General features: G+C 31.7%; 3 protein-coding genes across 7 annotated transcripts; 1 reads left to right on the top strand and 2 right to left on the bottom strand.

The window, feature by feature from the left end:
* Positions 1–2867: 2867 nt before the first annotated feature.
* Positions 2868–5400, bottom strand: LOC7462356 (uncharacterized). Of its 2 annotated transcripts, none has more exons than XM_002317486.4 (3): positions 4763–5400; positions 3852–4430; positions 2868–3539 (listed from the first exon to the last, which is right to left on the bottom strand). In XM_002317486.4, exons 2-3 carry the CDS (start codon positions 4414–4416, stop codon positions 3157–3159), a joined length of 948 nt encoding a protein of 315 aa, XP_002317522.2. In that variant the 5' UTR covers positions 4417–4430; positions 4763–5400; the 3' UTR covers positions 2868–3156. The 2 variants fall into 2 exon arrangements, with proteins under 2 accessions (XP_002317522.2, XP_024467436.1); XM_024611668.2 differs by lacking the exon at positions 4763–5400 and adding an exon at positions 4591–4740.
* Positions 5401–13408: 8008 nt separating this feature from the next.
* On the bottom strand, positions 13409–17760 carry LOC112329129 (PAP-specific phosphatase HAL2-like). 4 transcript variants are annotated; one of them, XM_052445667.1, is made up of 4 exons: positions 17249–17760; positions 15779–16460; positions 14610–14989; positions 13409–13780 (listed from the first exon to the last, which is right to left on the bottom strand). In XM_052445667.1, the coding sequence occupies exons 1-3, from the start codon at positions 17403–17405 to the stop codon at positions 14686–14688; spliced, it is 1143 nt and encodes a 380-aa protein (XP_052301627.1). In that variant the 5' UTR covers positions 17406–17760; the 3' UTR covers positions 13409–13780; positions 14610–14685. The 4 variants fall into 4 exon arrangements, with proteins under 4 accessions (XP_052301627.1, XP_024467434.1, XP_024467432.1 ...); XM_024611666.2 differs by having other exon boundaries at positions 14627–14989; positions 17249–17759; XM_024611664.2 differs by having other exon boundaries at positions 13409–13818; positions 17249–17759.
* Positions 17761–19985: 2225 nt separating this feature from the next.
* On the top strand, positions 19986–20423 carry LOC7462358 (uncharacterized). The gene has a single exon (XM_002316889.4). The coding sequence runs from the start codon at positions 20029–20031 to the stop codon at positions 20233–20235; it is 207 nt and encodes a 68-aa protein (XP_002316925.1). The 5' UTR covers positions 19986–20028; the 3' UTR covers positions 20236–20423.
* The last annotated feature ends 5842 nt before the right edge of the window (positions 20424–26265 follow it).

Raw genomic sequence — 26265 nt, forward strand, 5'->3', positions numbered from 1 at the left:
GGCTATAGTTTGGGAAATTAACCTATAGCTTAAGGAGGTTCACCAAGGGTTTTTTAGGTTTTTTTTTTTATCATTTTTTTAAGTTAATATTTTTTAAATTTTATCCTTTAATATTTATTTTATTACAGATTGGGTTTTGTTGTTTTTTTATATGCTTTCTAAGTCCTTTATTTTATTCTTTTTTTATTTGGTTGGGTTTTCTATGGTCTTTTTATTTTTTTTAATTTTTTTAAATAAATTTTATTCTTGAATTAAATAAAATTGATTGATTAAATATAGACTCATTGGCTTATTTGGTTTGAATACTTACTTTATTGTGTTTTGTTCGGTTTGCTTTTCTAGAGCATTGCTCTAACAACTCATGTGGCTTTTTTGTCATCTTGCATCTTTTTACAGTGAGGTTTGAACTGTCACAACAAACTTTTTTTATCATGGGCGATGTTCATGGTAGAAAGAAAGTGAATCTCCAACAATTTTTTTCTATCAGATGTTTTCTATGATTCGTTTGCTATCATTACCTTCTATTTAAAACATATTATAAAATTAACTATTTTATTAGATACAACCCAATTAATGATCCAAGTTCAAACTTCTTTAAAAATAGGGTTATCATCTTAGCATTGTTTTTATATTTAAAAAGAAAAAAAAAATCGGCCAGCACCAAGTTGAATCTAAACGCTAAGGTGGTGCGCGGCCTAAAAAGTTTTTAAGCAAGTCGAGGGCTGAACTCAAATTCTCTTAACCCTAGTAATCATAGGCCTTTGGAACATTAGAGCTGGGCCTTAAGTGGACTTTATCAATCTAATATTATCTCTGAGCTGCTGGATAAGTGGATGTTCTTCAATAACCACGAGGACTTTTCTGACTGGTTGTTTCTGCATTCGTTGCCGGCGTTAATGAACCTCATATTTCTCAGAGAGAGAGAGAGAGTTCTGATTTAAAGGCAAGAAACTCACTTTTGGGCAGAGTGTGTTTTATTTTGTAAATCTTGATCCAATAAGCTAGCTTTTAAATCTGGGAAAAACCATAATCTTTAAAATTATGTGTTCAAACATTTATTAATTGCTGCTACAAAACATCAACCAGTACATGCGACAGATACATGAGTTTTTGCACTCATTTGATCTTGTTGATCTGATCCTGTCTCCTTTGTCCATGGTCCATGATATATTGCAGAAGCAGGCAAATAGCTAGCAGCATCAACTTAAAGATGCTACTTGGCTCAATCTCTGTTTACCATGATTTTGCAATGGAAGATCAGTCTCCCATGGAGGAAACGCACCAATTATTTTGTCTGTTTACATAGATATATATTGAAGGTTCTGGGCAATGCAAACTGGAAACTATCCTGGTGGCTAAGTTTTTCACTTCTCGAAAATTAATTTTAACTGCAGATCATGCAAAGAGACTAGTGTTTTCATCATCAATGGCTGGGATGGCGACCAGACAACAACCTGACCGTCGCGTCAACTGAACCCTTAAAACTGCAGCAAAATAACGTTGTTCTTTTAACTGCACACCACGTGGCAAGAATATTGTGGTGTCCAACTTCAAATCAGACTGCTTTCAGATCCAGTTAACCATCTCCAATTAATTTGGGATAAACCTCTATGGAAAAGAAAGTTGCAGTCATAACTCCTAAAATATTGAAAATAAGCCTAGCTACTTTAAAGTGCTTAGAGTTTAGGTTTAAACTAGCTATTTCAATCGGGTTTTATTGTGAATTAGATAAATTTTTCTAACAAAAAAAAATTGAATATTCAAATTTTTCAACGCATTATTTTTGTATAATGATAAAGCATCTGATTTGTCTTCATGTACCCCAACATTTAAAATAAAAATTTATCAGAGAAATACAATTTTAAGCCATTCTTCTCTATGATGATGATCAAGCACATGATGCAATCAAAACATTTCAGGAGTCACGAGTCTTCACGAGGATGATCCAATAAACAATAGCACATAAGGATGTCTAATTAATTGTTTTTGCTTTGGAGTGCATATTTCCAAGATACTATGGTTAAAAACAAAAGGGATTTAGCCAAATGATTCGATGAACCGTGCTTTAATTAGCACCATGTATGGACACTTGGTGCAAATTATAAGTATATTTTTCTGTTCTTCATATTTGATTTCTGTAACTTTCACAGTATTTATGTAGAGATTCAATATAAACCCAGCTCATTCTCAGCTACCCCAAAACAATGCATGTTTCCCTGTAAAAGATCAAGGATTGTGCATCGACAACACATCATTGTCGACTCCGTAAGCTCGCCCACTAAGCATATCACTATCTCCTACCCCAGAAGAAAAAGAAATATGCAGTTGTCTTCCATCACTAGGCAGGGGCAGGGAAGGCCGCATGAACATGGAAATGAGCAACTATAATATCAAGAGACATGGGCTATCCTTAGAATCTACACAACTTTTTTTCAATACTATGTTTTGAAACTATTCTATGGTAAGCACCCACCGTCTAATTTGGTTGCGCTTGGCTTTAATTTGTAAAGCAGCGCGTTGCACATCTCATTAACTAATTGCTATGGTAGATACAGTAAGAACCTTTATAGCAAGCAGGGACTGTTCTATCATCATAACCTTGAATCCAACACTAACTGTGCTGTCCTGTAATTAGAAATCTATCTTAACATCTTGTTTGTGTGTTTTACCTATAATTATGAGAGTCTATGCTCTGAAACATCCTAAATTACCAACAACCAATTTAGCTGAAATGGAAAACACAAATTTCAATCTTTTTTTTTCTTTGGTTTCCATGAATGGCTTAGAAATCACAGGCATGCAGAAATTCAACATTTGACTCCACTATCAATACAAAGTTTTCAGTTTTCAGGTTAGGAAGCAGTAAATTAGCAATCAACTCCTTAAATTGATAACCATATACAATAACACTGCACTGGCCTCACTTGTGTCCTGTTTGTACGTGTACTATCACAACCAGGTCATGAGTTCAGAGGTTGGCAGAGAGAGAATACAATAACACTACATCACAAGTATATATTTTCAACAAGGCATCTGGATCGGCTTCGTCTCCCCAGACTTTTGAAAGTATGATCATCAGTAACTTACGTATATTTCTCTAATTCTTTTCCTATTCTTTCCTCTTGATATATATTTTTTCTGATACGTATTAGCACATCAGCATCTCCAATCCAGGCGGACCTCACAAGGACCCAGTATGTGCTGAATAGGTTTCCGAAAAGATACAATGTGGCTGCTCATCATGAAGGCAGTCACACGCTCTGAAACCGTAATATCCTCCATCTTCAATTCTTGTAGACGTCGGACATATTCCGGCACATGTAGTAGATCCCAGACGACCCCAACACCCCCGGGCTTCAGAACCCTGACCATCTCACCCAACACCCTCATTCTTTCTGCTGCGGCCTCCACTGTCCGATGGCCATACTCTTTTCCAACTGTGTGTACAAAAGTAGCTGATACCACCACATCAAAGTAGTTATCACCGAATGGTAGACTCCTCACATCACCCTCCCTGCAAGTGACATACTCTCCAACACCTGCTCTTGCAAGTCATGATAAATCCGTCATCTATAAGCGAAATAATTAAGGGCATGTGCAAGTAGAAGAGAAACTGCAAGTTATTTCGAAAAATAGAATTTAAGTTTGAATTTCTCAAAGTGATTGTTAGGAAATATATTCAAAATTGACAAAAGTTAGATAGCCACTAAATTTCTCAAAAATGAAATCCCAAAATTATCATGACAAATTATACTCAAATGCAAAAATAAATAAATAAAATTAGTAAGAGCATCGGTATCACAAGAATTATCAAAAGGTGCTTAACTTAATCCAACACCACCAAAACTCACCTTCCACGTTGGCGGTTCGAAGCGTAGACAAAGTAGTCCCTTTAGACCGGTCCAACCCAACAACCCGACCGGAGCTCCCTGTCTTCTTCAACTGAGTAGCCACCGCATTCAACAAAATCCCACGGCCGCATCCGATATCAAGAGCAACCTTAACATTAGACCAATCATTCACACAGCTTACAATCCTTTGCGCCATTTCATAGCGCAACCCAACAGAACTATAAAAAAAGTTCCCCGCCGCGAAAAACAAACAGACAGCAGATAGTGCTGTCACACAGCCGATGAACCCAGCAGCAAAACGTGCTGCACTGCCACCACCGGTGGAACTGGTGGCGGTGAGGAGGAAGAAAGTGTCTAGAAACTGGCAGATTGGTTGGTAGTATAGCAGGAAAAGGATTGACATGATGGAGAAGAGAGTAGCTTGAAATACGAGAAAGAGTAATGTTTGCCATTGTTCCATGCCATAAACTGTGTAGATCTGTGTCCAGTCTCTGCTGTTTGTTGATGTGGGTTTGTGCATTCTGTGATTCTGATGATGGAGATGAGGCTTGATCGTTAGTGACATTGCTAGATTGAATCCTGCAGTAGTACACAAGTAGATCATTAGATAACAGAGAGAGAATATTAGTCAAAAAGATAAAAACAGAGCAAATTAAGAGAGAAAAAAAAGTGCTTTGAACATTCTTTAATCAGTAACAAAGCTAAAATGAAAGGATTTGAAAGAAATTGGTTCTCTTACTTCACTTCAAAAGAGGCGTTTGTATGAAGTGAGGGGATCTTTTTCAAGGGGTAATTATAGAGTGATTAAGGAAAATACTTAAGAGAAACAAAGCACAAGAAAAATAGTATATTTCTGTTTAGTAATGTAGAAAAAGTACAATTAGTTAAATTAGCTGGAGCATTTCACATACCAAAACAAGAAAATAAAGAAGATGGAGGTATCTCGCTTTTCCAAAAGAACTGCAAAAGCTGAGTACTTGAAACTTCTTTTCCTTTTTAGCTTTCTTTTCCCCTATATCTCTCTTTTTTTTCTGGGTAGCCAAAGAAAATCCTAAAAATGCAACCTTTTCTTCATATACAATACCAAAATACCATCATCGGCATCAGATCCACTGGCTATTGCAAAGAGAATTTGACTGTCACTCTTAATTTCTGTCTTTGCCTGCCCAAAAACAGCAAGATCGTAAGTTCCCTGAAACCAAAGCAGAGCAGCCCAAGGGGGGTAGCACTAGAGAAGGAAGGAAAGGGATGAACACCCTGCTGTGCTCTTCTGTGCTCTTTTCAAATCAAAGTTACAAATAAGAGAGAGAGAAAGAGACAATGTGTCATCAGTGTAATAAATCTGAAAATGTCAGGTTTGTTATTGGGGATACCATTGATAACATCAACTCAAAGTCCCCGTTACTCCTAGTAGTAACAATTCACGCGCTTTTTGAGGTTGTCTTTATGTGTTTGTTTTGAATTTCAAGTGACAAAATAGGAGTAGTGGGATGGCTTCAATTCTTTATCAAAGAAACAGAGGAGAGGGGGAGAGAGGAGAGTGATTGATTTATCAAATTATGGTATGTATAGGGTGTGCTTGGAAGGGGCAAAAAGGGAATAAACAGGAGTTATGATTTTGTGACCAGCACCAACTTCACAATCAATTGACATTTTCTTATTGTTGAAAAGTCGTATATATATCCATGGCAATACCATGTAGATTTTGAAATCCAGTGGCGGTGGATGTATATTCTAAGGATTTGGAAAATATTTTCTTTTCGTTTTTATTTTTTTCCTATTTTATTTGAAAAATCAAATATTATACTTAACAATTTTATTGGTTTCTATTTACTTTAGAAATTCTTATAATAATTCTATAATTATTTATTAAAAAAATTTCTCCCCAAATAAACCTAGAGCAGGTATAAATAGCATTTGCTTAACTATTAGACAAAATTCAGCAAAATTTTATCTTTCTTTTTGTGTTGTTTCAGTCCATGTTAGTTACTAAAACAGCTATGTGAGTCGCTGGCAAAGCTATATTAATTAGTAATAAAATCCAATAATTTTTAGTTATTAATTACATGTTATATTTTATTAAATAATTATAGCTAAAAAAGACCGCAAAATAAGACATGTTCAAGAACAAAGAAGTGAGGAGGTTTCTTTTAGATAAAAAGATGTTCAAGAAGTAGTAATAAAAAGTTTTAGTTATCAAAACAATTGATTTACTTACATCATTTTATTCCCAAATTTTTTTAATAATTATAAAATTAAGATATCTTACCAAAACTTAAATTGACTATGACTAACCTAGTAAGAAATCCTATTAAAATTTAAATTGACTATGACTAACCATTTTCATTGATAATGATCATAGTTATTAGTTAACATGCTAAGTTAATTTGACTACAACTAATTATTTTTATTGATAATTATTAAGTAACCTAATAAATTAACAAATTTACATGTACTAGTATTGAGAATAAAATAACGCCAATAAATCAGTTGTTTTGATTCAAGGATGATGATGATGATGATATTTATTTCACCACCATGAATTTATTTTAAAATTTTCATTTATCAAAATGACTTATTTATTTATGTTACTTTTTTGCCAAAACTTTATTCATAATTATTAAATTAAGATGTCCTATTGAAATTTAAACTGACTATAACTAACCTAGTAAGGTTTCTATTAAAATTTAAATTGACTATAACCATCCATTTTCATTGATAATTATTAATTAAAATACTAATTTAATTTGATTGCAACTAACTATTTTCATTGGTAATTATCATGAATATTAACTAATAAGTTAAGGAATTCTATCAAGACTTAAATGGACTAGTATGGAAAATAAAAACATGTCAATAAATCAATTGTTTTGATTTGGAAAAGATAGGTATTGTTTTAAATTTTAAATTAAACTGAAGAACAAATATATATATATACACACACACACCGTGACTAATTAAATCTATGTGGTTACACTGCTTCTGGCAGCGCAATCTATTAAGTGCACTATTTTTCTAATTTTTTCTTGGCACGTGTTAATTTTTTTCTTAAAAAAAAAAACTCCACATCGATAACTAAAAATAGCTCGAAGTCATATAAAAGGGTTCTAAGGTCATTTACCAAACAAGTTTCCCTGTAGAGAGATTGGAATTGGATGAGGATGCATATCCCACTCAGGCAAAAATTAAAAAAAAAAGTGGGTCTTTACCAAACAAAGCAGAGTAAAATTGGGACCCATACAAGGAGAACGCGGTAACGCATAAAAGCAAAGAAAACAGGGTTTGATTGGATTTAAAAAAAATAAGTTTAAAAAAATTTAGGTTAGTTGTAGTAGTTATATTTAGATACGTTTTTGATAAAAATTATGGTTAAAGTTTATGTGTAGCAAAAAATATATATAAAATATTTGGTAGAAGTGTGATTGTAGTTGCTTATCAAATTACTTTTTACTTGGAAATGCATCAAAATAATATTTTTTTTTTATTTTTAAAAAATTATTTTTGATATCAACGCATCAAAATGATCTGAAAACACCAAAAATATATCAATTTGAAGCAAATAAAAATATAAATAAAAATTTATTTTTTTAAAGCACTTTTGAAACACAAAAACAAACATGATTTTTAGTGGGTCCCGCAGTACGAAACACAGTTTGGTTTATTATTAAACATGTTGTTGCGCTTGTTTCACCGCAAACGCAAAAGCTGGTGAAAAACAAACCTAGCCTTAGTAACCGTATCGAAATCGAAATTATGTTTTTTTTAAATTTATTTATTTTTTAATATTTTTTTAAAAAATTGATATTAAAAATAATTTTTAAAAAATAAAAAAATATTATTTTAATATATTTTCAAGTCAAAATCATTTTAAAAAGTAAATACTACCATACTTATAAATACTTTCCAATATTATTATTTAACTCTCTCTCTCTTCAACAATATGTAAAAATAAAATAAAATAAAAAGATGTCAGACATCACCGACTCCAAACATTACATTGCAATTAAAAAAAATATATCTAAAACAGTATAAAATGACGTCGTACTTAGAACTTGAATAGTTTCGTTGATGTCTAAATAGGTCTCAAAGTTGAATCCAGTACATTTTTATGATTTTACATTTTTTATTTTTCTTCTTGCACCAATCAAGTCAACGTATATATTGAAGCTTTGGTGCGGAAGGTTTGCGCAATTGTGCCCTTTTTATAATTACTTCTATCAATGTTTTAACCTTTCCAATTTCTTGTATGGATTGATTATTATTTCCTTTCGTATGAATGTTTCTTCATTCAATTAAATCTCTATTTGTTTCTTTATTTTTATGTTTTAAAATTGCTTTTGAAATTCTTTTATTCTATGAATGTTTTAACCTTTCCAATTTCTTGTATGGATTGATCAGTTCCTTTTGTATGAATGTTTTTTTATTAAATTAAATCTGTATTTTTTATATATTTTAAAATTCATTTTTATTTTAAATTAATTATTTTTTGATATTTTCAGATCGTTTTATATATACTATACTGATATTAAAATAATTTAATATATTTTTAAATAAAAAATATTTTAAAAAATAATTACTACAATACCCCTAAACATTAAAGTATATGAGATTTTTCCTGGTCGTGATTCAAACAACTGGGGATTGAATGTTTCTTCAGTGGAGAAGTGTACGCTAGGGATTTCATATCAAAATTGGATAATCCCTTCAACTCGTAGCGCTTCAGTTAAGCATCTCAGTTTTTCATAAGAAATATTAATTAAGTAATTATACGATGAATTGGTCTCAAGTCGCATGCTGACAGTCCATTTGTTGCCAAGTTTCTCTACAAAGAACAATCACCATGCATGGTTTTTTTAATCACCATGTTAATTAAGTAATTATATTGGGCCACGCAACCAATATATATATATATATGAGAGAGAGAGAGGACACAATTTCATACAATGTTGTGTGCCAATAAAAATTCCAGGTATAAATCATATGTGTTCATGTTACAAATTTAAAAGATCGCATCTATATATTATCAAATATCACAACTCTAACCATCTAGGTGGTGATCCAATAGTAAGAGCTTGGGACTAAGAATTTTGTTTTTTCTGTGGTCTCAGGTTCGAGTCATGTGGTTGCTTATATGATGGTCACTGGAGGTTTACATGGTCGTTAACTTCAGGACCAATGGGATTAGTCGAGGTGCGCGCAAGCTGGCCCGGACACCCACATTAAACTAAAAAAAAATATCACAACTCTACCCTACCATTAATTATCTATATGACTTTTCATTTGGAATTTCAATAAGTCTATATTTTGTTACTCATTTTATTTTTTTATTATTAATATAAATATTCAGATAAATTTTCACATACCTCAATTAATTTGAGAGATTCTTTACACCTTATTCTTGACAAACACTTTTGTTGCCGAAAATGAAATTTCACATGGTTCTCTTGTTCGAAATTCACGTTATTAGCCTTTCTTTAGTTCCCTTCATCGTACATTCTTCCACTCGATTACAAAATGAAAACTATATACGTCTTCTTTAATATATACTACATGGTTGTCCCGTGCAGTGTGTCGTGGGCTAATCCTTTTTTTTTTCATCATAAAAAAAAAAGTAAAGACAAAGTAAGCGTTCCAAAATAAAATAAAAAAACATGAGATTCAGGTCATTGATTTCACCCGGTTTAATAAACATGTATAATTTTGATAATATAAATATAAAAAAATAATAGAAAAAAAACAATTTATATCCATTTGGATAAACATGCTAAATTTATGACGTGATCATGATATCAGAGTAACCTCAATTAAAAGTTTAATTATTAAATAATTCAATATGAAAGAAAAAATTTAAAATAAAAACAACAACAACAAAAAAATCGTAGATTGAATATAGGATTAAAATAACCCTCTAAACAAATGAAAAAAAAAATAGGAATACCAATTCCAAACAAATAAATTTCTCAAATTTCTCTAGAATGTTAAGAGCTGTTACACGTAAACGTCAATCTTACCGATTCAACATTTCTTGGAAATCTCTAAATCTTATAGGCTATATAATATAACTATATATCATAAAATTCAGGCTTTTGATCCATGTTCATGATTGAAATCTTGTCCAAGAAAAAACTAGAACAAGGGGTCGTGGGAGCACCCTATCACCGGCCCTAGGCATGGCTGGAACTGAACAAATCTCCTATAAGGTTATGAAAAGTATTAAAAAAAGCTAATTAACATCTACTTATTGCAATAATTTTGCTCCTACAAGGGTACTATGTAGCATATAGCATCTGACAATGGCTTATTGCTACAATAATGCATCCCTAGAGGAGAGTAGCAGTAATATTAATGGGACCAATAATTAAGTTCAACTAATTCATTAATAGTTCATTGACTTCTTTTCAAATTGAAGTGAAGTGGTGAAATAATACCAAGATTTCATATTCTATTTTAAACATTGTCTGCTTTGTTTAAAATCTGTTTAAAATTAATATTTAGATACAGTTTAACTTCTTAGATTTTAAATTTATTTTTTAATAATTATAAATTCAAGTTTTTTTATGATCATTAAAGGCATACATGATCGTTAACTTTAGGGCTCGTGGGATTAGTCGAGGTACGTGCAAATTAGTCCGAATACCTACGTTAATAAAAAAAAATATGTTTAAAATGAACATAATATTATATTATGATCTTGCTCGTAAAAAAAATAAAAAATCAAATTCATTCAACAAAATGATGTTTATTCTTTCGTTTATTTTTAAGTAATTTATTTTTTTAATTTTCATAAGACTTTATTCAAAACACAATTTCAAAATGTAGCCTACCTTGGTTATAGATGGCTTGAAACAGGTGATAACGTATCATCATATATTTATTCTTTCGTTTATTTCTCCCACGCAATCTACCTTCTTTTACCTCACTGATTTCCATAAGCAAGCATTTCTTCCTGAACCATAAACCATGTTGATATTCTTCTTGGAAGAACAGTAGCCCTAAACACTGTGCGGTGTCGGCACAGCTCTCGATCGAACCCACAACTTAATTAATTAGATCATTACAATGGATTCAATTAACTGGGGAAGGTCAATATATATAAATATATATATCCAAGAGAAAGGCACAAGATATCATATGAATCACTACAACGTGATTGTAGAATCTTTTTACGTTTAATAATACAAGAAATTAATCTATTTTACTGTTTTACATGCACTAAGTCTTAAAGATAATGTGGGCTCAAATAAACGAGTAATATCAATTAAAGTATTCCCTGCCAAGTGCCAACCATCTATCGAGTAGTACAAACGACATCCAAAATAGTTGCAAGAGTTCATGCATGCTCGAGTCTTATGAAGATTCACATGGTGCTTCATTCAATTGACTCAATATCCTCATGGATCTGGTTTTACTTTATAAAAGTAACGCAAATCATGGATTTTCCAACCTTAACAACATCGATGAAATATATATATATTAATTTTATTTATGAAAGTTAGAGCCAATTAAGTATTCTAAATCAGTAAATCACTCGTGTTGATCTACAAAGAGAGTGAGAGAACACAGCTACCTGTTGCGCAAATTGATTTTTTCTTTTTTTGAAATAGGTGGTGTTGCCTGCGGCTGATACAAGTAAAAATCTACAAAAGATCAGGAGAGGAAGAGTCATGTTACTCAACTAATCAGATCTTGAATTTATTTTTTAGAAATTATCAGTTTGAATCTTATAAATTTCAGGCCACTGAAAACTTACATAGTCATTAACTTCAAAGCCCGTAGAATTAGTTGAGATGCGCGCAAACTAGCCCGAACACTCACGTTAATAAAAAAATTCGGTTTGATTATTTTTGTTTTTTATAAAAACCAAACCGAACTGAATTAATATATACGTAACACACTTAAACAAATATCATCCACATAGTTTCAACATTATCATCAAACAAATTTTTATATCAATTTTACCCTTATGCTTTCAAAAATCTTAACAAAAGATTTTGCTTTTTATTTATATTTTGTAAGAAACTCAATGTCCTTCGTGGAGTAATTTTAACAATAATTTTTATTGAGAAATCAAAATAATATAATGATGAAATTGATATAAAGTGATTTAAGTCAAGATTACTATAATAATTTATTGAAGGTATATTTAGACTTTGCCTTGGTATTTATTTCAAGCCCTACAAAAGAAAAAGTCCACAATAGTTGTGGAGATCGCACCAAATCTCCTGTCGTATTTGGAGGTTGAAAGAATTAATATCGACTCCCCTCGCCAATCGCCGTATGACATGGTTGTTGACTAACAAAACTTTATCCTCCTCCCTTTAATTTCTCGACGGCCATGACGGTAATGCTTACAACTTTTTCCAAATGCCATAGCCCACAGGGACCACCGGGACAAGGTTCAGGGAGAGGAGCATCATCGTCCCGGTTAGTCAAGACTGGTATTTGGATGGTATTTCGGGTGCTTGGTTTCCTAAACCAAGAGCTGCCTAACCCATCTTCTATACATCAAACCTAACCTTGACTTTGGCACAAGCTAGTCTTCGACAGGCTCTGTCTAAAAATTCTAAATCTTCCCAAAGTATTCAAGTTAGATGGGAATTCGTCAAACAATGATATTTTAAAATACATGCAAACATGTAAAATTTTTGAGGTACAATTATAGCTGACTGTACACATTCTCAATCCGTATCTTGCAGTGGATTGTGATTTGTGAGGAACAAGAAGGCTTCCTTCGGGATAACTATGGCATTATTAATTAGGATTACTGTAGGTTTTAGCATCAAGAGTTCTAACTGTAGTTCTGGTAAAAAGAAAATCTTCAGAAATCTACGTTGTTAAAACGCTTTTGTATCACATAATACTGAAAAAATCTCACAAGCTTTACCTTACAATCTGTGGCTTTTTTACTCTCAACTAATTCTTGAACTTCTATTACTCCGCTGCATCGTTTTTAAAATTGCAAAAAAAGGAAAAGCTAGACTTAACTTAGGCTATGAATCAGACAAGACATTGAACAAGATTGATCTTGTTGGATTTTAATGACCTGATCGAACCTGAACAAGTTAACAGGGAGAAATTTTTTTAAAATAAAGAACGAAACAATAGTGTTTTGATTGACTCGATAACCCATACACTCTTCTAGGTCAGTCCTGAACCCGAACTAACAGCTACAGTGTTGCACGATTAACACCATTTTGAAGTACATTTTGTATCATGATCTGGATTTTTAAAAAATGAGAATGTTGTAGTTTGAATTTTAATATTTGAGGGCTGGAAAATGCAACAAATGGCACATAAAGATTGGATAACCTTGATGTAATTGTATACACCTCTTGGATATTTATTCATCCAAGAGCTTATTCCAAGCAGGGTGATACAACCATAATCCAACTATGGTTGTAGATGCCCATTTTCAACTTGTGGAAGTTCATCTATGTCTAGCAATCAAACTGTTTACTTTCTTTCACAAAAGAATATATTCCAACCGCAGTCTAGCAGGAGGCACAGGAAATTGCCAAGAACCACAGGTGATTAAGGGGGGAGTAAGAAAAACAGGCTTGTATAAACATCAGCATCGAGCAAAACTTACATTTTACTCGGTTAGCTTGCAAGACAGTCACATATTTAAATAATGGATTTTCTCAATTGGAAACAGTCATGGAGTGATGCAGGAGCACTCAGCTCTGCATTGAAATGTAAGTTAAAATATGCCAAATGTCTATCAGCTCTAAATCATCATAGTTGAGATACCGCTGATGATATATTGAACCTTTCTATATGAATAAAGTTGTGAAGAGCTAATTATCATTACACAAAACCTGGATGAGCAGCTTCGATCCCCAATCCCTGAGCTGATGACTCGAAGTTGCTTCGCTCTGACAGCATAGTATAAAAACACTGTCTCGGCGATGATATATACACACAGGAACCTTTATCAGCAAAAGTGACAGAAACTGAGTTACATTCCCTGAAATACGTTCAAAATTTCAAGAACAACATATGTTAAACTGAGTTAGTTACCCTGAAAGGTTCAAGATTTCAAGAACAACAAATGTACCTGAGATGAGCATAAAGGATTCTGAATTCTGTTCATATTTAGATTTAGGTCCCATTGAAAAGCACTGCTACAAAAATTTGATTTTTTTTTTCAAATTAATATTTTTTTATGTTTGTAGATCGTTTTGATATGTTAAAGTCAAAAATAAATTTTAAAAAATAAAAAAATATTATTCGATACATTTTAAAACAAAAAATACTTTAAAAAGCAACCGCTACCATGTTATCAAACAGGCTCTTAACCTCAAAACTTATAGGGGAAAATCAATGAAATCAATGTGGCTAGAAAACTGTTTCATGTCAACTTGGCACCAGCAATTTGACACATCACACTGGAAGATTTCCTTCTTTTTTTCTTTCTTTCTTTCTTTTTTTTTTTAAAAAAAAAAAACCTTAATCCCTCATTCTGAGAACCGATTGCAGTAATCTCACATCTGTTAGAAAATTAATCTAGTGCAATTTGACTTAAGAAGGTAACTGTCAACATTCTCTCTCTCCAACCTGTGTTTCACCAAACATATTCTATTACCTTTATGTTTGCATCAAAATAATCTACTGCAGCCACATTATAATTTTATGACATCTAATTTTTACTCCAACAGTTTGTTCAGTCGCCTCCAAGTCATGTTAGAAAATTAAATTTAAAAGAGATCGAGACAGGGAAAAATACTAACGGCAAAGAAGACAGGGAAAAATACTAACAGCAAAGAAGGTCGTACCCTCGCAAGAGCATGTAAATCATGTTGCATCAGAATATCATGAATATTCAGAGAAGGCTTCAGAGATTCGAAGACTCCCAGCTAGCATAAACAGCTCCAATGAGCTTCTCATGCAAGGTGGTCCCAGAGCAAGCAACTATGCCCCGATCAAGACCTTCTAAGTACAAACCCCTTGAGAAGTCCAGGGGGTGGCCTCCAGCATCAGTTACCACACCACCAGCCTCTTCTACAATGATAACCCCAGCAGCATGATCCCATATCTTCTCTTTGTACCCTGACTGAGCAAATTTCATAAAGATCTCAGCATCACCTCGAGCTATGGCTGCATATTTCACCATGCTATGAACACGCAAGGGCTGTTTGCTGTCATCAAGAGTGTGAAAGGATATATGAGGACCAAAACAGAACAGGAACCCTGCTAATTGTGAAACCCACCCACATGGATGTAAATGTATCCAAAGAAGTAGGCGGCCTCTTGCTCTAAAAACTTTGCAATGAACTAAAAAGGAAAAGCAACTGAAAATCAAATAAATGACTTGAAAGGAGAAACAAGGAGAGCAGATGCATTCTTTCCACTAATAAAAGCTTTAGCATGATATGACATAAATCATGCTTGATTGTACGCATAAAGCATTTGTTTTGGCAATTCAAAACAATACAAGGTAACTGAACTATAATTGCTACTTCGAGGCAGTTAAATTCTGTTTGTCCTCTAAAATCTTAAAACCAGGAATTTAGACAACTTAGAAGACCGAGTTTTTTCCACAACCTTGTTAAAATTTTTAAGACATTCATCAGGTTCGCAGTCATTGTTACCATACTACGATATGAACATTGAAACATTAAGCTATAGAAGTTATTGTAAGATATAGTCTACCTCTTGTCTACCCCTTGTGCTAATGCTTTCAGTGAGAAATCCTTCTTCTAAAATTCATCAAGGAACTAAAAGAAAGAAACTTTACTACCATGCCTCTCCGATTGAGCATCAAAGAAGAAATAAGTCATTTAAAACTCTAGGCCTTAAAAACTTTCATTTTTTCATTTCTTAGTCAGTCGAAGTTAGCATCTGCCAAGCAATCATTTCAACCATGCAGTGGGAAGAATAGTTTAAACTCTAAACATGTAGGGAAAAGTAAAAGAAATACAACACACTTAAGCCCCATGCTGTGAGCAACTCCAGCAGTGAAGGAATGGTTTGTGTTGGCTTTCTCCACTGGTTCACAGAAGGTTGCCAGTGCGGGGTCATCAATTGCAGAAACTTGAACTCTTTGTGCAGAATTTGACCAAGTATGTTTCTTATTTCCATGTATTAACGGCTGCATCCATGCCTCACCACTGCCTCTCTGTGCATACAGCACGCATCCTTTTTCCCATGTGTCAGAAGTATCAGACATTTTTGGCATGCTCTGATAGGACTGATGATGATTTAGCCATTCTTTCTTCCGAGGGTAATTAGGGCACCCAAGCACTCCAATCACAACTTTTCCCTCCTCTATCAATGCAAGAGCCACAGCATATTGGTCCCCACGCACAAATCCTAATGTTCCATCGACAGGATCGAGTACCCAATGTCTTCCATTGCGTCCCCCAGTTGAGTTGCATCGGCTTATGGCCTCAAGAATTTGTGAGGTTCCAAGAGCTTCCTTGGGACTCTGAAGACCATATTTTGGTGCTTCAGCTAAGCATTCATTCACAGTGTTCACAACAGCTGTCAGCAAACCTACTGAATCAGAGTTTGAGAGAGTTTGAACATCTTCTTCAGCAACTATTGACACCTTTTGATTGCTAAAAGATGCCGACAGCATCAAGCTAACTGTTGCTTGAACACTCCAATCTGCTCAAGCAGTGGCACCAAGAGAATTAGTCAATTAGTATATGGTGAAACATACAAAAAGAAAACAAAATGACTTGGGAAAGATAACACCTTGGAGATTAGAACTTTTGGCATGAATAAGCCTTCAAATGCTTATGTACGCCAAACTATCAAGTCAACAAGCCCCATAAATATATTGTTGAATTATCAACACCAAAGGAATATTAAAAGAGCAATTTTATTTGGTACACATTGCCAAATAAACAATCTAATTAAACTCTCTCTCTCTGTTTTTTCTTTTTTTTTTTTGGTTAAAGAAACAGGTTTCAAGCATTTAGCCCACTGCTTGAAAACATAAACAATTAACCAATTCCACATAGCATCCTAAGACGTTCTAATTCTTAGAAGCACCGAATATGGACGTCCTATTATTAGTAACTACGCCATTAATTAAGCCTGAGCTTGTTCACCAGGAGTACAAAACATTCTTAGTTTTGAAACGGGCAACAGCAGAACTTTAAACAAGTTAATATTTCCACCGCAAAATTAAAGCGCACACACAAACACCAAATAATTAATTGCATTTCACATGAAAATATCATAGTATGAATATTTCCAATCACTCAAATTTCAATAATTCCAATGCTAACATTTCCCAATCCCTCTCTCTCTCAGCAACCAAAACAAACAATTACCAACACCACATTACAAATGCAGATCACCCAATTAAGCCAAAAACCTCATTCAAAGCACATCCATTAAAAACTTTTAAAAAAAAAACAAACGAAAAATAAAAAAAATTGAATTACCTGCAACAGTAACAAGAGAATCATCATCTTTAGACTTAACATGGTCATTACTAGTCGAAGAAACCAAGCCCTCTTGAACTCGCTGGCAAAGAGAACAAGCCATGTGAACAACTCGAACAGCCACATCCAATTCCTTAGCGTAATTGTTCTCTCCCATGTTTTTTATTTATCTCGTTAACCAATGTTACGAGATGCAGAGTTCGGATTTCTAACAGCCCGCCTCAGAATTTGTCCTAAAATTCATCAAAAAAAAAAAAGAAATCACGTTCTTAACGCGAGATATTTGAAAGCCACATACTTCTGTTTGCTTTTTGATGAATTTTAGTGGCGGCCATTTGGTTGTTGCGTACTTTGGGGTTTTCTTTTCCAGCTTTTTTACGAAGAAGCGGAAACTATGTGGGTTCGAGACTTGTCAGTGTAGAAACGACTCGAGTAGCGGGTTCCATACTTCTGAAAAGTAATATTCCTCTTCCTGAAAAGAGAAAAACAAGATTTCCTTTTTCGCACGTATGGAGTTTAGGAGAAGTTAATTCGGAAAAATATCCTATCCTATCGGATTTTCATCACTTCTATCTTCATTTTTTGAGTTTAGGGTTAATAATTCATGTTTTATTCAAACACAAATCCCTTAAATAAAAAAATAAGACCTTTTTATGTCTAAATTAATAAAGCATGGAGGAAAATAATGTATAAAAAGAAAAAATATATATATAAGAGAATGTGTGTTCTGGTCGTTTCCTGAGTTGTTGTGTTGTGTTTATATATATATATATATAAACCAAATGATTATTGGATATCTATATACTCTGTAATCATATGAATCAACATTGTGAAAGAGTAGGTTGTAGACATTTTGTGCACCCTACTTGTATAGGTAATTTATGGAGAATGATTGTTTTGTTGTGAACGACCGCCTATGACATCGTGTTAAATTACATAATTATTAACCAAAAAATAATAAATTAAATGTAAAACTTTTATGATTAAGGGTGAAAATTCTCAGTTAATTAGCATAAAAATCAGATAAAATAAAATAAAAATATGTACGTGAAAGTATTTGTGGTTTAAGGGGGCGTTTGTTTGCCCAAAAAGTGGTTATCTGGAAACTATTTTTTAATTTTTCATGTGTTTGTTTGTCATTATAAAAATTGATCAACATAAAATACTTTACAGTCAAAAAAATAAAAGATAAAACAAAAAAAATATATTTTTTTTTATTGTATAATTTTCATGTAGTAACATATTTTAATAAACTTAAAAACATTATAATAAAACATTATGTCTTTTAATATTATGTCTGTAAATAAAACTATAGGACTATAAATAAAATAATATTTTAAATTAAAATGAATAGTTAATATTTAATTTTATCTCAATAAACATAAACGTTAAAATTAATTTAAAAATAAATTAAATATCAAGTGTTATTTTTTAATATTATAAATATCCACGTAGTATTAAAAAACTCACTCCTTCCATCGTAACTTTAACTTAGGCCATGTTTGTTCCCGGAATTCACTTTTCGGGAAATCACTTTCCAAACTTTCCTGTGTTTGTTTGCTATTAGGAAAGTTGGTCAACAGAAAACACTTTCCGGTCAACGGAAACACTTTCCGGTCAACGAAAAATACTTTCCAGTCAAAGAAAAATTTGGTTTGGTTTCCAGGAAAGTGTTTTCCCTTTTAGCTGTGTTTGTTTTCCGGAAAGTGGTTTCCGGGAAACCACTTTCCAAACTTTCCTGTGTTTGTTTGCCATTAGGAAAGTTGGTCAACGGAAAACACTTTTCAGTCAAAGAAAAATTTGGCTTGATTTGTAGGAAAGTGTTTTCCTGGAAAATTTGGGCGGAAAACACTTTCCGGAAGTTGTGAAAAAATTAGAAATGTCATTATTTGCTGATTATATCAAATTTGATCCTCAAACTTTTGATTGTTATATATAATTTGTTTTGAATATTTATTTTTCAATTCCATCTCTTAAAATTTAATTTTTATATTAATTTTGGTCCTTATTTTTATAATTGTTATTTGCTTTTTCTTATCATTTTTTTATTAAAATTTTTTATCTATCAAATTTGGTCCTCATTCTTTTGATTGTTACTTATTTTATTTGAAATAATTTATGAAATGTTAATTATTATTATTTTAATTTCTTCACCTTTCATTTTTTTTATTTTTTAGATTTGATCTCTATTATTTTGATTATTATTTATTTTATTTGAGATAATTTATGAAATTATATTTTTTTTCAATTTCATTCTCTTTCAACTTTTTAATTTGTAAGATTTGTTCCTCATTATTTTAATAAACTTGAGAAAAATAAAACATTAATAAGTTATTTTCCAGCTCATTTTCCATGACATAACCAAACACTGGAAAGTGTTTTCCAACTTATTTTCCATTACACTACCAAACATCAGAAAATACTTTTCCGGAATTCACTTTCCCCGGAATTCACTTTCCAAAAAAAAACTACTTTCCAGCAAACAAACGGGGCCTTAATTTACTATCCAATATATATATAGAAACTCACCCTTATAAATACTCAGAAAGGAGTATTTCTTTTCAATATAAAAACTACACCAATTGACTCTCTGGGATTAGATGAAACATATACATCGAAGTACTTTGTCGGTTTCCTTGCCACATGTCAGTCATGTAACGATCAGTACCATACCTAACAGTCGCCATGTATGCGTATAAATACCATGACAAGCACACTTGCCATTAGTACACTGCCAAACACACGAATAACCTCAGAAATCTCTTAAATATTTCATTGCAATGGTTTGTTTCTGTTTCTTGGTGGACCAAACAAGGAAGGTTAGAAGATTCAAGCCGGTAGCCGGGTCATGTTCAAGGTGCGGTCATGGTGCAAGCGTGGCTGATATGAGAACTTCAACAAGATTTTGTTATGTTCCATTTTACTGGGATTCTTGGAGAGCTGTTATTTGTACCTTTTGTGGAGCTATTCTCAAATCTTACAGATGAATTTTCGAGCTATACATACATATATATATATATTGATAAAAGTTTTGGAGCTATATACACACATAAATCTATGATCACTTGGCTTTATTGGCTCTCTCTCTTTCTCCACCTTCTTCTGCTTTTTACTCCATGTTATGTATGAATCTTCGTATAATAATATGCCTTCTGAGGGATTGACTTTGGTTTAAGGGTATATGTTATTTTCTCATTTCTGGGTAACGTCGGATGGAGGATACTCTGCCACTTTGGTGCTGCAGCTAATTAATATTGCTCCTGTATGTTTAATTTCTTCTGCTGGAAAACAATACTAGGTCTAGGAATGCTTGGGGATCAAGCAGCTAGTTCATAAGTCAGCGAATGAATTGTACACAGTTCATCAAGTATTAGAACACGTAGAGAGAACCCATGTAAATGAATATATACTCTAACTATCATAAGGATATTGACATCATGAATTATGCAAATAGTTTTAAATTCTTGCCAGCTTAATTTCTATCTTCTCTGGATTGTTTTTCCGAATTTGAACAGGCCTTGCTTGACACAGACCCTTCTCACTGTGCTCGAGTGAAAATATCATTGTCGCGGCTTAATATTTTGAGGCGTAGGTAACTAAACAAGAGAGAAGTGCATGTGTTTTCATCTACTGGAAACAGCAATTTCATTAGACTAAGCTCAAAGCACATTGCTTGGATGTGTTTAATTTCGTTAGTCTGAAATTGAGATTTGCGTTTCCAGGCACAAGTGCGTGCATGTTATCCTGATACCTAAAATTGATTAAAACCACACATTGGATGTCAAAGTTTTGAGCACAAATAATTTTATTTTTTTTCAAATGTTCACATAGAAATGTGATAGCGACTATTTGAATGAAGGGGAAAAGGGAAAGCTTGCAATGCCAAAAATCCAGGCTAGCTTTTAATTTAACTCATTATAAAAGGTCCAGATCAAGAGCACTGCCTTGTAACCGAGGCGATGTGGAGCTTGCCCTCCGAGCTAATTGGCCCTTGAAAAGCAGCGAAAGAGACTGCAAGAAGGAAAAAAAAAACACTGTTTTTTGTTTTTTTTTTTTGGTAACCCGGTGTGTCCGGGTCAGTTTACGCGCACCACAACTAATTTCCGGACCCACTGAATACCCTGCAAGCCCAGCAGGCAGGTAAGACACCGTGGGGATGACAGACATGCACGCTGAGACTCGAACCCAGATAACAAAGGTAAAGAAACCTTGTCTTTTTTACTGGCCACAAGCCTCGGTGTAAAAAAAAAAACTGTTAATGTTTATCTTGCTGTAGAAGGAATCATTAATTTCTGCACAGATGAGAATATTATGCTTAAAATATCCGATTTTGTAGAAAGGTTATTTTTCGATTAATGATAATTGTTTACATATCCAGAACATGACAGGTGCAAATAATTGATTGGATTGACAGGATGCATCACTGGTAAAAAAAATAATTAAATTCCAAATGTTAAGACTTAAATTCTAATAGAATTTCATCTACATTCAATAAAAACAAGAATTTAAAGTTTTTTTTTTGTTAAAAAATATCTTTTTATTTAAAAAAAATTATTTTTAACATCATCACATCAAAACGATACGAAAATATAAAAAATATTAATTTAAAGTAAAAAAAAATTAAAAAAAATTATTTTTATTTTATTTTTATGATTGTGAGTGTGATTGAAATAAAGATCCTGTAGCTATAATTGTGATTGTGATTTTTAAAAAATCCTGTAGCTATAATTGTGATTGTGATTTTTTATTTTATTTTTTGGTTGATTGTGAGTGTGATTGAATTTAAAGTTTTCTCCAAATATGTTAAAAATACATTCATTAGCTAAGACTAGTCAAAGCCCAAACACGTTGAACATAAAAATCCTTAGTTTTGACTTTTGACAGGAACGTTATCACGCCACGCTGATTGGCATAAATGTGTGCAACCGGATTTTTACACCGTGTTGAACTTTAAGTTATTCTCTCTCTATATTTTTTCCCCATGACGGCTGGTAAAAATTAGTTGGGCTTCCACGCGCTTTCAAAAAAAAAAATTAGCTATTTCATCCATGCATTGATGCGGGTCTATATTTTTTCTTTTAAAAAAATTATAAATATATAAATTTTTTAAAAAAAATTCAAAGTATAAATCAAAAGGTTCATACAAGTATTTAATCAAATAAAACAATAATCATTATATAAATAAATAAATAAATAACATTAACAATAATCAAAAGAATAATTAAAACAATTAAGAGATGGATGTAAGTCAAGATATTTGATATCACAATATAAGTCATTTATCTACTTGTGTTTAATGAATTTATTTATAAAAATCAAATTGTAACATAAATCGACATTTACTTAAAATTTATTGAATAAATTTAAAAGAAAAAAATTATATGCAAGGCTGCACATATTAAAAATATTGTAAAAAATAATTTTTTATTTTTAAAAATAAGTTTCATGTATATAAAATATAAAAAGAAATTATAGATGAATCACACAAAAAATTAAACACACTCAATATCATAAAAAAAAAAATCATTGTTTAAAAAAGGCTAAATAAGAAACAAAATCACAGAGAATGAGTATTAATCAAAACATGCAAAAATTATTTTTAAAAATACATATAAAAAATTAGTAATTTAAAAAACTATATAAAAGAAAAAAGAAGGGCCTGGTAAGCTAGGCCTAACGTCTGGCCCTTAAAGAAAGGCTCGCGGGTAAGCTTTTATTTTATTTTTTTGAAGTAAATGGGGTAGACGCCAGACGATACAAGAGGTGTTATCTATAATTGTCTAGAATTTAGCCATTGTGGTGGTTGAAAAAAACAAGGCTTTTGTTTTTTCAACTCAAAAACCTATTTTGAACATTTTTTTAACCTAAAACACCATAATCAATTCGAAACAAAAAATCTTTCAGGGCTCAAATATATTGTTTTAGGTGTTTTCAAGGTAAAACACTTAATCTTAACTTCCCTCATCATGTGAAATTATTTGACACAAAAATCAACCATTTTAGTGTTCAAAATCGTCGTCAACGATAATTTTCTCTCTCTAAGAAGAATTCGGCGACCACCTCCCTCTTCTACACTAAAAAAAAGAGAAAAATAAAGTATGGTACCAAAATATAATGTTTAAAAATTATAGGGACCAATTACCTAAAAGTTTTAAAAGATGGAGAACTAAAATGAACTTTTCAAACAAATTGAAGAGTCGCCACTCATGTTACCCATGTTTTTTACTTAAGCCCTCTTTCTATCAATTCAACCCTCAGCTCCAAAAAAATATGTAATTGGAATATAATTTGGGCTCAAAAGACCTCAATTACACAAAACAAACGTTCAGGGATCAAATTGAATTTTTTTTTAAATCTCACTATTGAAATCCATAATGAAAGTGAGAGAATGAATAAAATAGCTAGGGTAAAAAAATCAAAGCTTTATAGTTTCTTATAATGTCTTAAAATCTATTTTTTATATGATGCTTTAATAATAAAAATAGATATAAGTGAGAAAAACATAGAAGAAATGTTTTTTTTCAAATTATCTTTTCTGATTATTTTTTTTATTTTAATGACAAAATGGTTTTTTTCTTAGCAATATATTTTATTAAATAAAAAGTCTAAAACATCATGAAAAAAATATTTTAAAAACTACAATTTATATTCCTTAAAAAAATATTTTACTAAACTAATTATTCTCTTCTCATTGATGCATTTTTTACCAAAACACTTTTTTATTAGTAGCATGTTCTTAAATTAAAAACAACGACAATTAAAATAATGTTTTTGTAAAACTTTAAATAATTTAAAATAACCAGGAAAAGACATATCTCTTAAATGCATTTCCTTATTAATACATTTCTATTATTTTTTTCTAACAAGAACACCTTTTTTATTAGAAGCATTCTATTTTAAATATAAATAAAAAGCTTATCATAATATGAAAATCAATTTTCAATAAAAAAACACATTAGAGATCCTAATACTATTTGAGCATATCACCTCTCTAAATCCATCAAATTTGTAGTGTCTATTTATAAGATCCAATATTTAATTAATATAGCTAATTCTTTAATTCACAATATAGCTAATTCTTTAATTCATAATATAGCTAATTCTTTAATTAATTGATAAATGATGGTAAGAGTTTTTTTAAATCGAATATATAAATAAAATTACTATTGTGGACAACCTAAAAAAAAAAACCCTAGAAAACTTAATCGACAGCCTCTAAAATAGAAAAGATGAGATGCTACTTGAAAGGTTAATAATCACCCCTACAAGCATAGAATCACTTATTCTCCAAAATAATCATGAAAGGTTAAAATAAAATTAGATATTTTTATAGTTATAAAATAATGTAGATATTTTTTTTTGAAAACTAGTTTATAAATCATGATAAGTTTGCTTTTGATAAAAAAGACATTATTTTTATCAAAACAGAAAATAAATAAATAAATAACAAAAAGGGAGTTTTCGCTAAAAAAATACATTTTTCTCCAAAATTTAAAACTTATTAATTCTTATGATGTTTTATTTTAATTGGTTTGAATTTTTATTCAAACGACCATACCATTGTTAAAAAAAATAACAGCTTTGTTAAATAAATAAAAAATACATAAATAAAAAGAGAGGATCTTGACTTAACAAAAAAACACATTTTTTACTTTAAGATTTAAATAATTGAAGTTCTGTGAAGTATTTTTTTTAATCGCTAAAATAAGGTTAATTGGTGTTCTTGTCATCGAGCCGGGCTGATTCTTGATTTAGAAGTGGATGCGAATCCAACCTCGTCTCCCTGGTTAGCTGGACAGGTCAGGTTTCTATCTCCTTCCACTTCCAGGTCTGAGTCTTGATTTTGAAGACCAATGGCCCAGTCGATGAACCCTAGGTTTAGTAGCTTACACATACATTACATGATATATATACACAATTTCCTCTCGCATGTATAATAGCAAAAGGAAAATAAAAATAATTTATATTCAATGAAAAATCTCATATCTTAGATACTATAATCTCCCTAACAGTGTTCTAACATTTGCCATTGCTTCGGAAAAAAAATATCACTTCAAAGTTTTCTACTCAAAAAATTTTATGAAGTTGAAAAAGTAATTAGTAACATCCTATTAATTACTTTATAAACTTATCTTGAAAAAAAAAATACAAAAAGAATAAAAAAAATAAATTCATGACCTATTAATAGTAATAATAATATATTTAACTATATAGTAGGTGGCCTAGTGATAAGAACTTGGGACTAAGGGGTTTGATTTCCCTGTGGTCTCAGGTTCGAGCCCTGTGGTTGCTAATTATATGATGGCCACTGGAGACTTATATAGTCGTTAACTTCAGGACCCGTGAGACTAGTCGAGGTGTGCGCAAGCTGATCCGGGCACTCACATTTTATATATATATATATATATATATGATAGGTAAGATCGTTTGAAAGGGAAGTGGGCAAGGGTGAGTTTTATATATGATGAAAATCATAGACATTAATTTGAATTCAACATATTTATAAAATATAATTTGTCGTGTTATCAAGAACAAGGAAGAGAAATTATATGCTCTCAATTTTAATTTTATTATCTATTTAAAATAATTACAAAAAAGCATTTTAATAATCTTGAGTTTGAGTTGAGAGTAAAATAGTCAAAAGATTGAGAAATGAAACATTAAATGCACAAACTTTCATAAGATCATGTTATTGCGGTAACCCCACCTTTCTCATTAATGACTATCTTTCATCAACCTGTCTCCACAATAAACACCAGTATTTCTCATCAAGAGTCGTGACGCCTAACCATCCTTTCAGTATGATATTTACATGATAGTTCTCCATCATTACTAAATACGGTATTTGCAACTCCAAGCTTCTAAAAATAAGTTCATATAATTAAGATAATTAAACATCTCATGTTACCAAATAAACACACAATAATAATACCACTAAAAACCACACATAATATTTAGTTTTCTAAGCTATAATTTTTTCTCTTTGTAATTTACTAACTTAGTATCAGAGAGAGATT

The sequence above is a fragment of the Populus trichocarpa genome, chromosome 11 (assembly GCF_000002775.5).
Source record: "Populus trichocarpa isolate Nisqually-1 chromosome 11, P.trichocarpa_v4.1, whole genome shotgun sequence".
NCBI lineage: Eukaryota > Viridiplantae > Streptophyta > Magnoliopsida > Malpighiales > Salicaceae > Populus > Populus trichocarpa.

Bases quoted from the DNA above. Each gene is read 5' to 3' on its own strand.
- LOC7462356 (XM_002317486.4), bottom strand. From the start codon at position 4,416: ATGTCACTAACGATCAAGCCTCATCTCCATCATCAGAATCACAGAATG. The intron at 3,540-3,851 runs GTGAGTTTTGGT...TTGCAAGAGCAG, and splicing joins TCGAACCGCCAACGTGGAAG to GTGTTGGAGAGTATGTCACT.
- LOC112329129 (XM_052445667.1), bottom strand. From the start codon at position 17,405: ATGGGAGAGAACAATTACGCTAAGGAATTGGATGTGGCTGTTCGAGTT. The intron at 16,461-17,248 runs GTAATTCAATTT...CTGCTTGAGCAG, and splicing joins TTCTCTTGTTACTGTTGCAG to ATTGGAGTGTTCAAGCAACA. The intron at 14,990-15,778 runs GTGTGTTGTATT...TCTTGATGACAG, and splicing joins GCTCACAGCATGGGGCTTAA to CAAACAGCCCTTGCGTGTTC.
- LOC7462358 (XM_002316889.4), top strand. From the start codon at position 20,029: ATGGTTTGTTTCTGTTTCTTGGTGGACCAAACAAGGAAGGTTAGAAGA.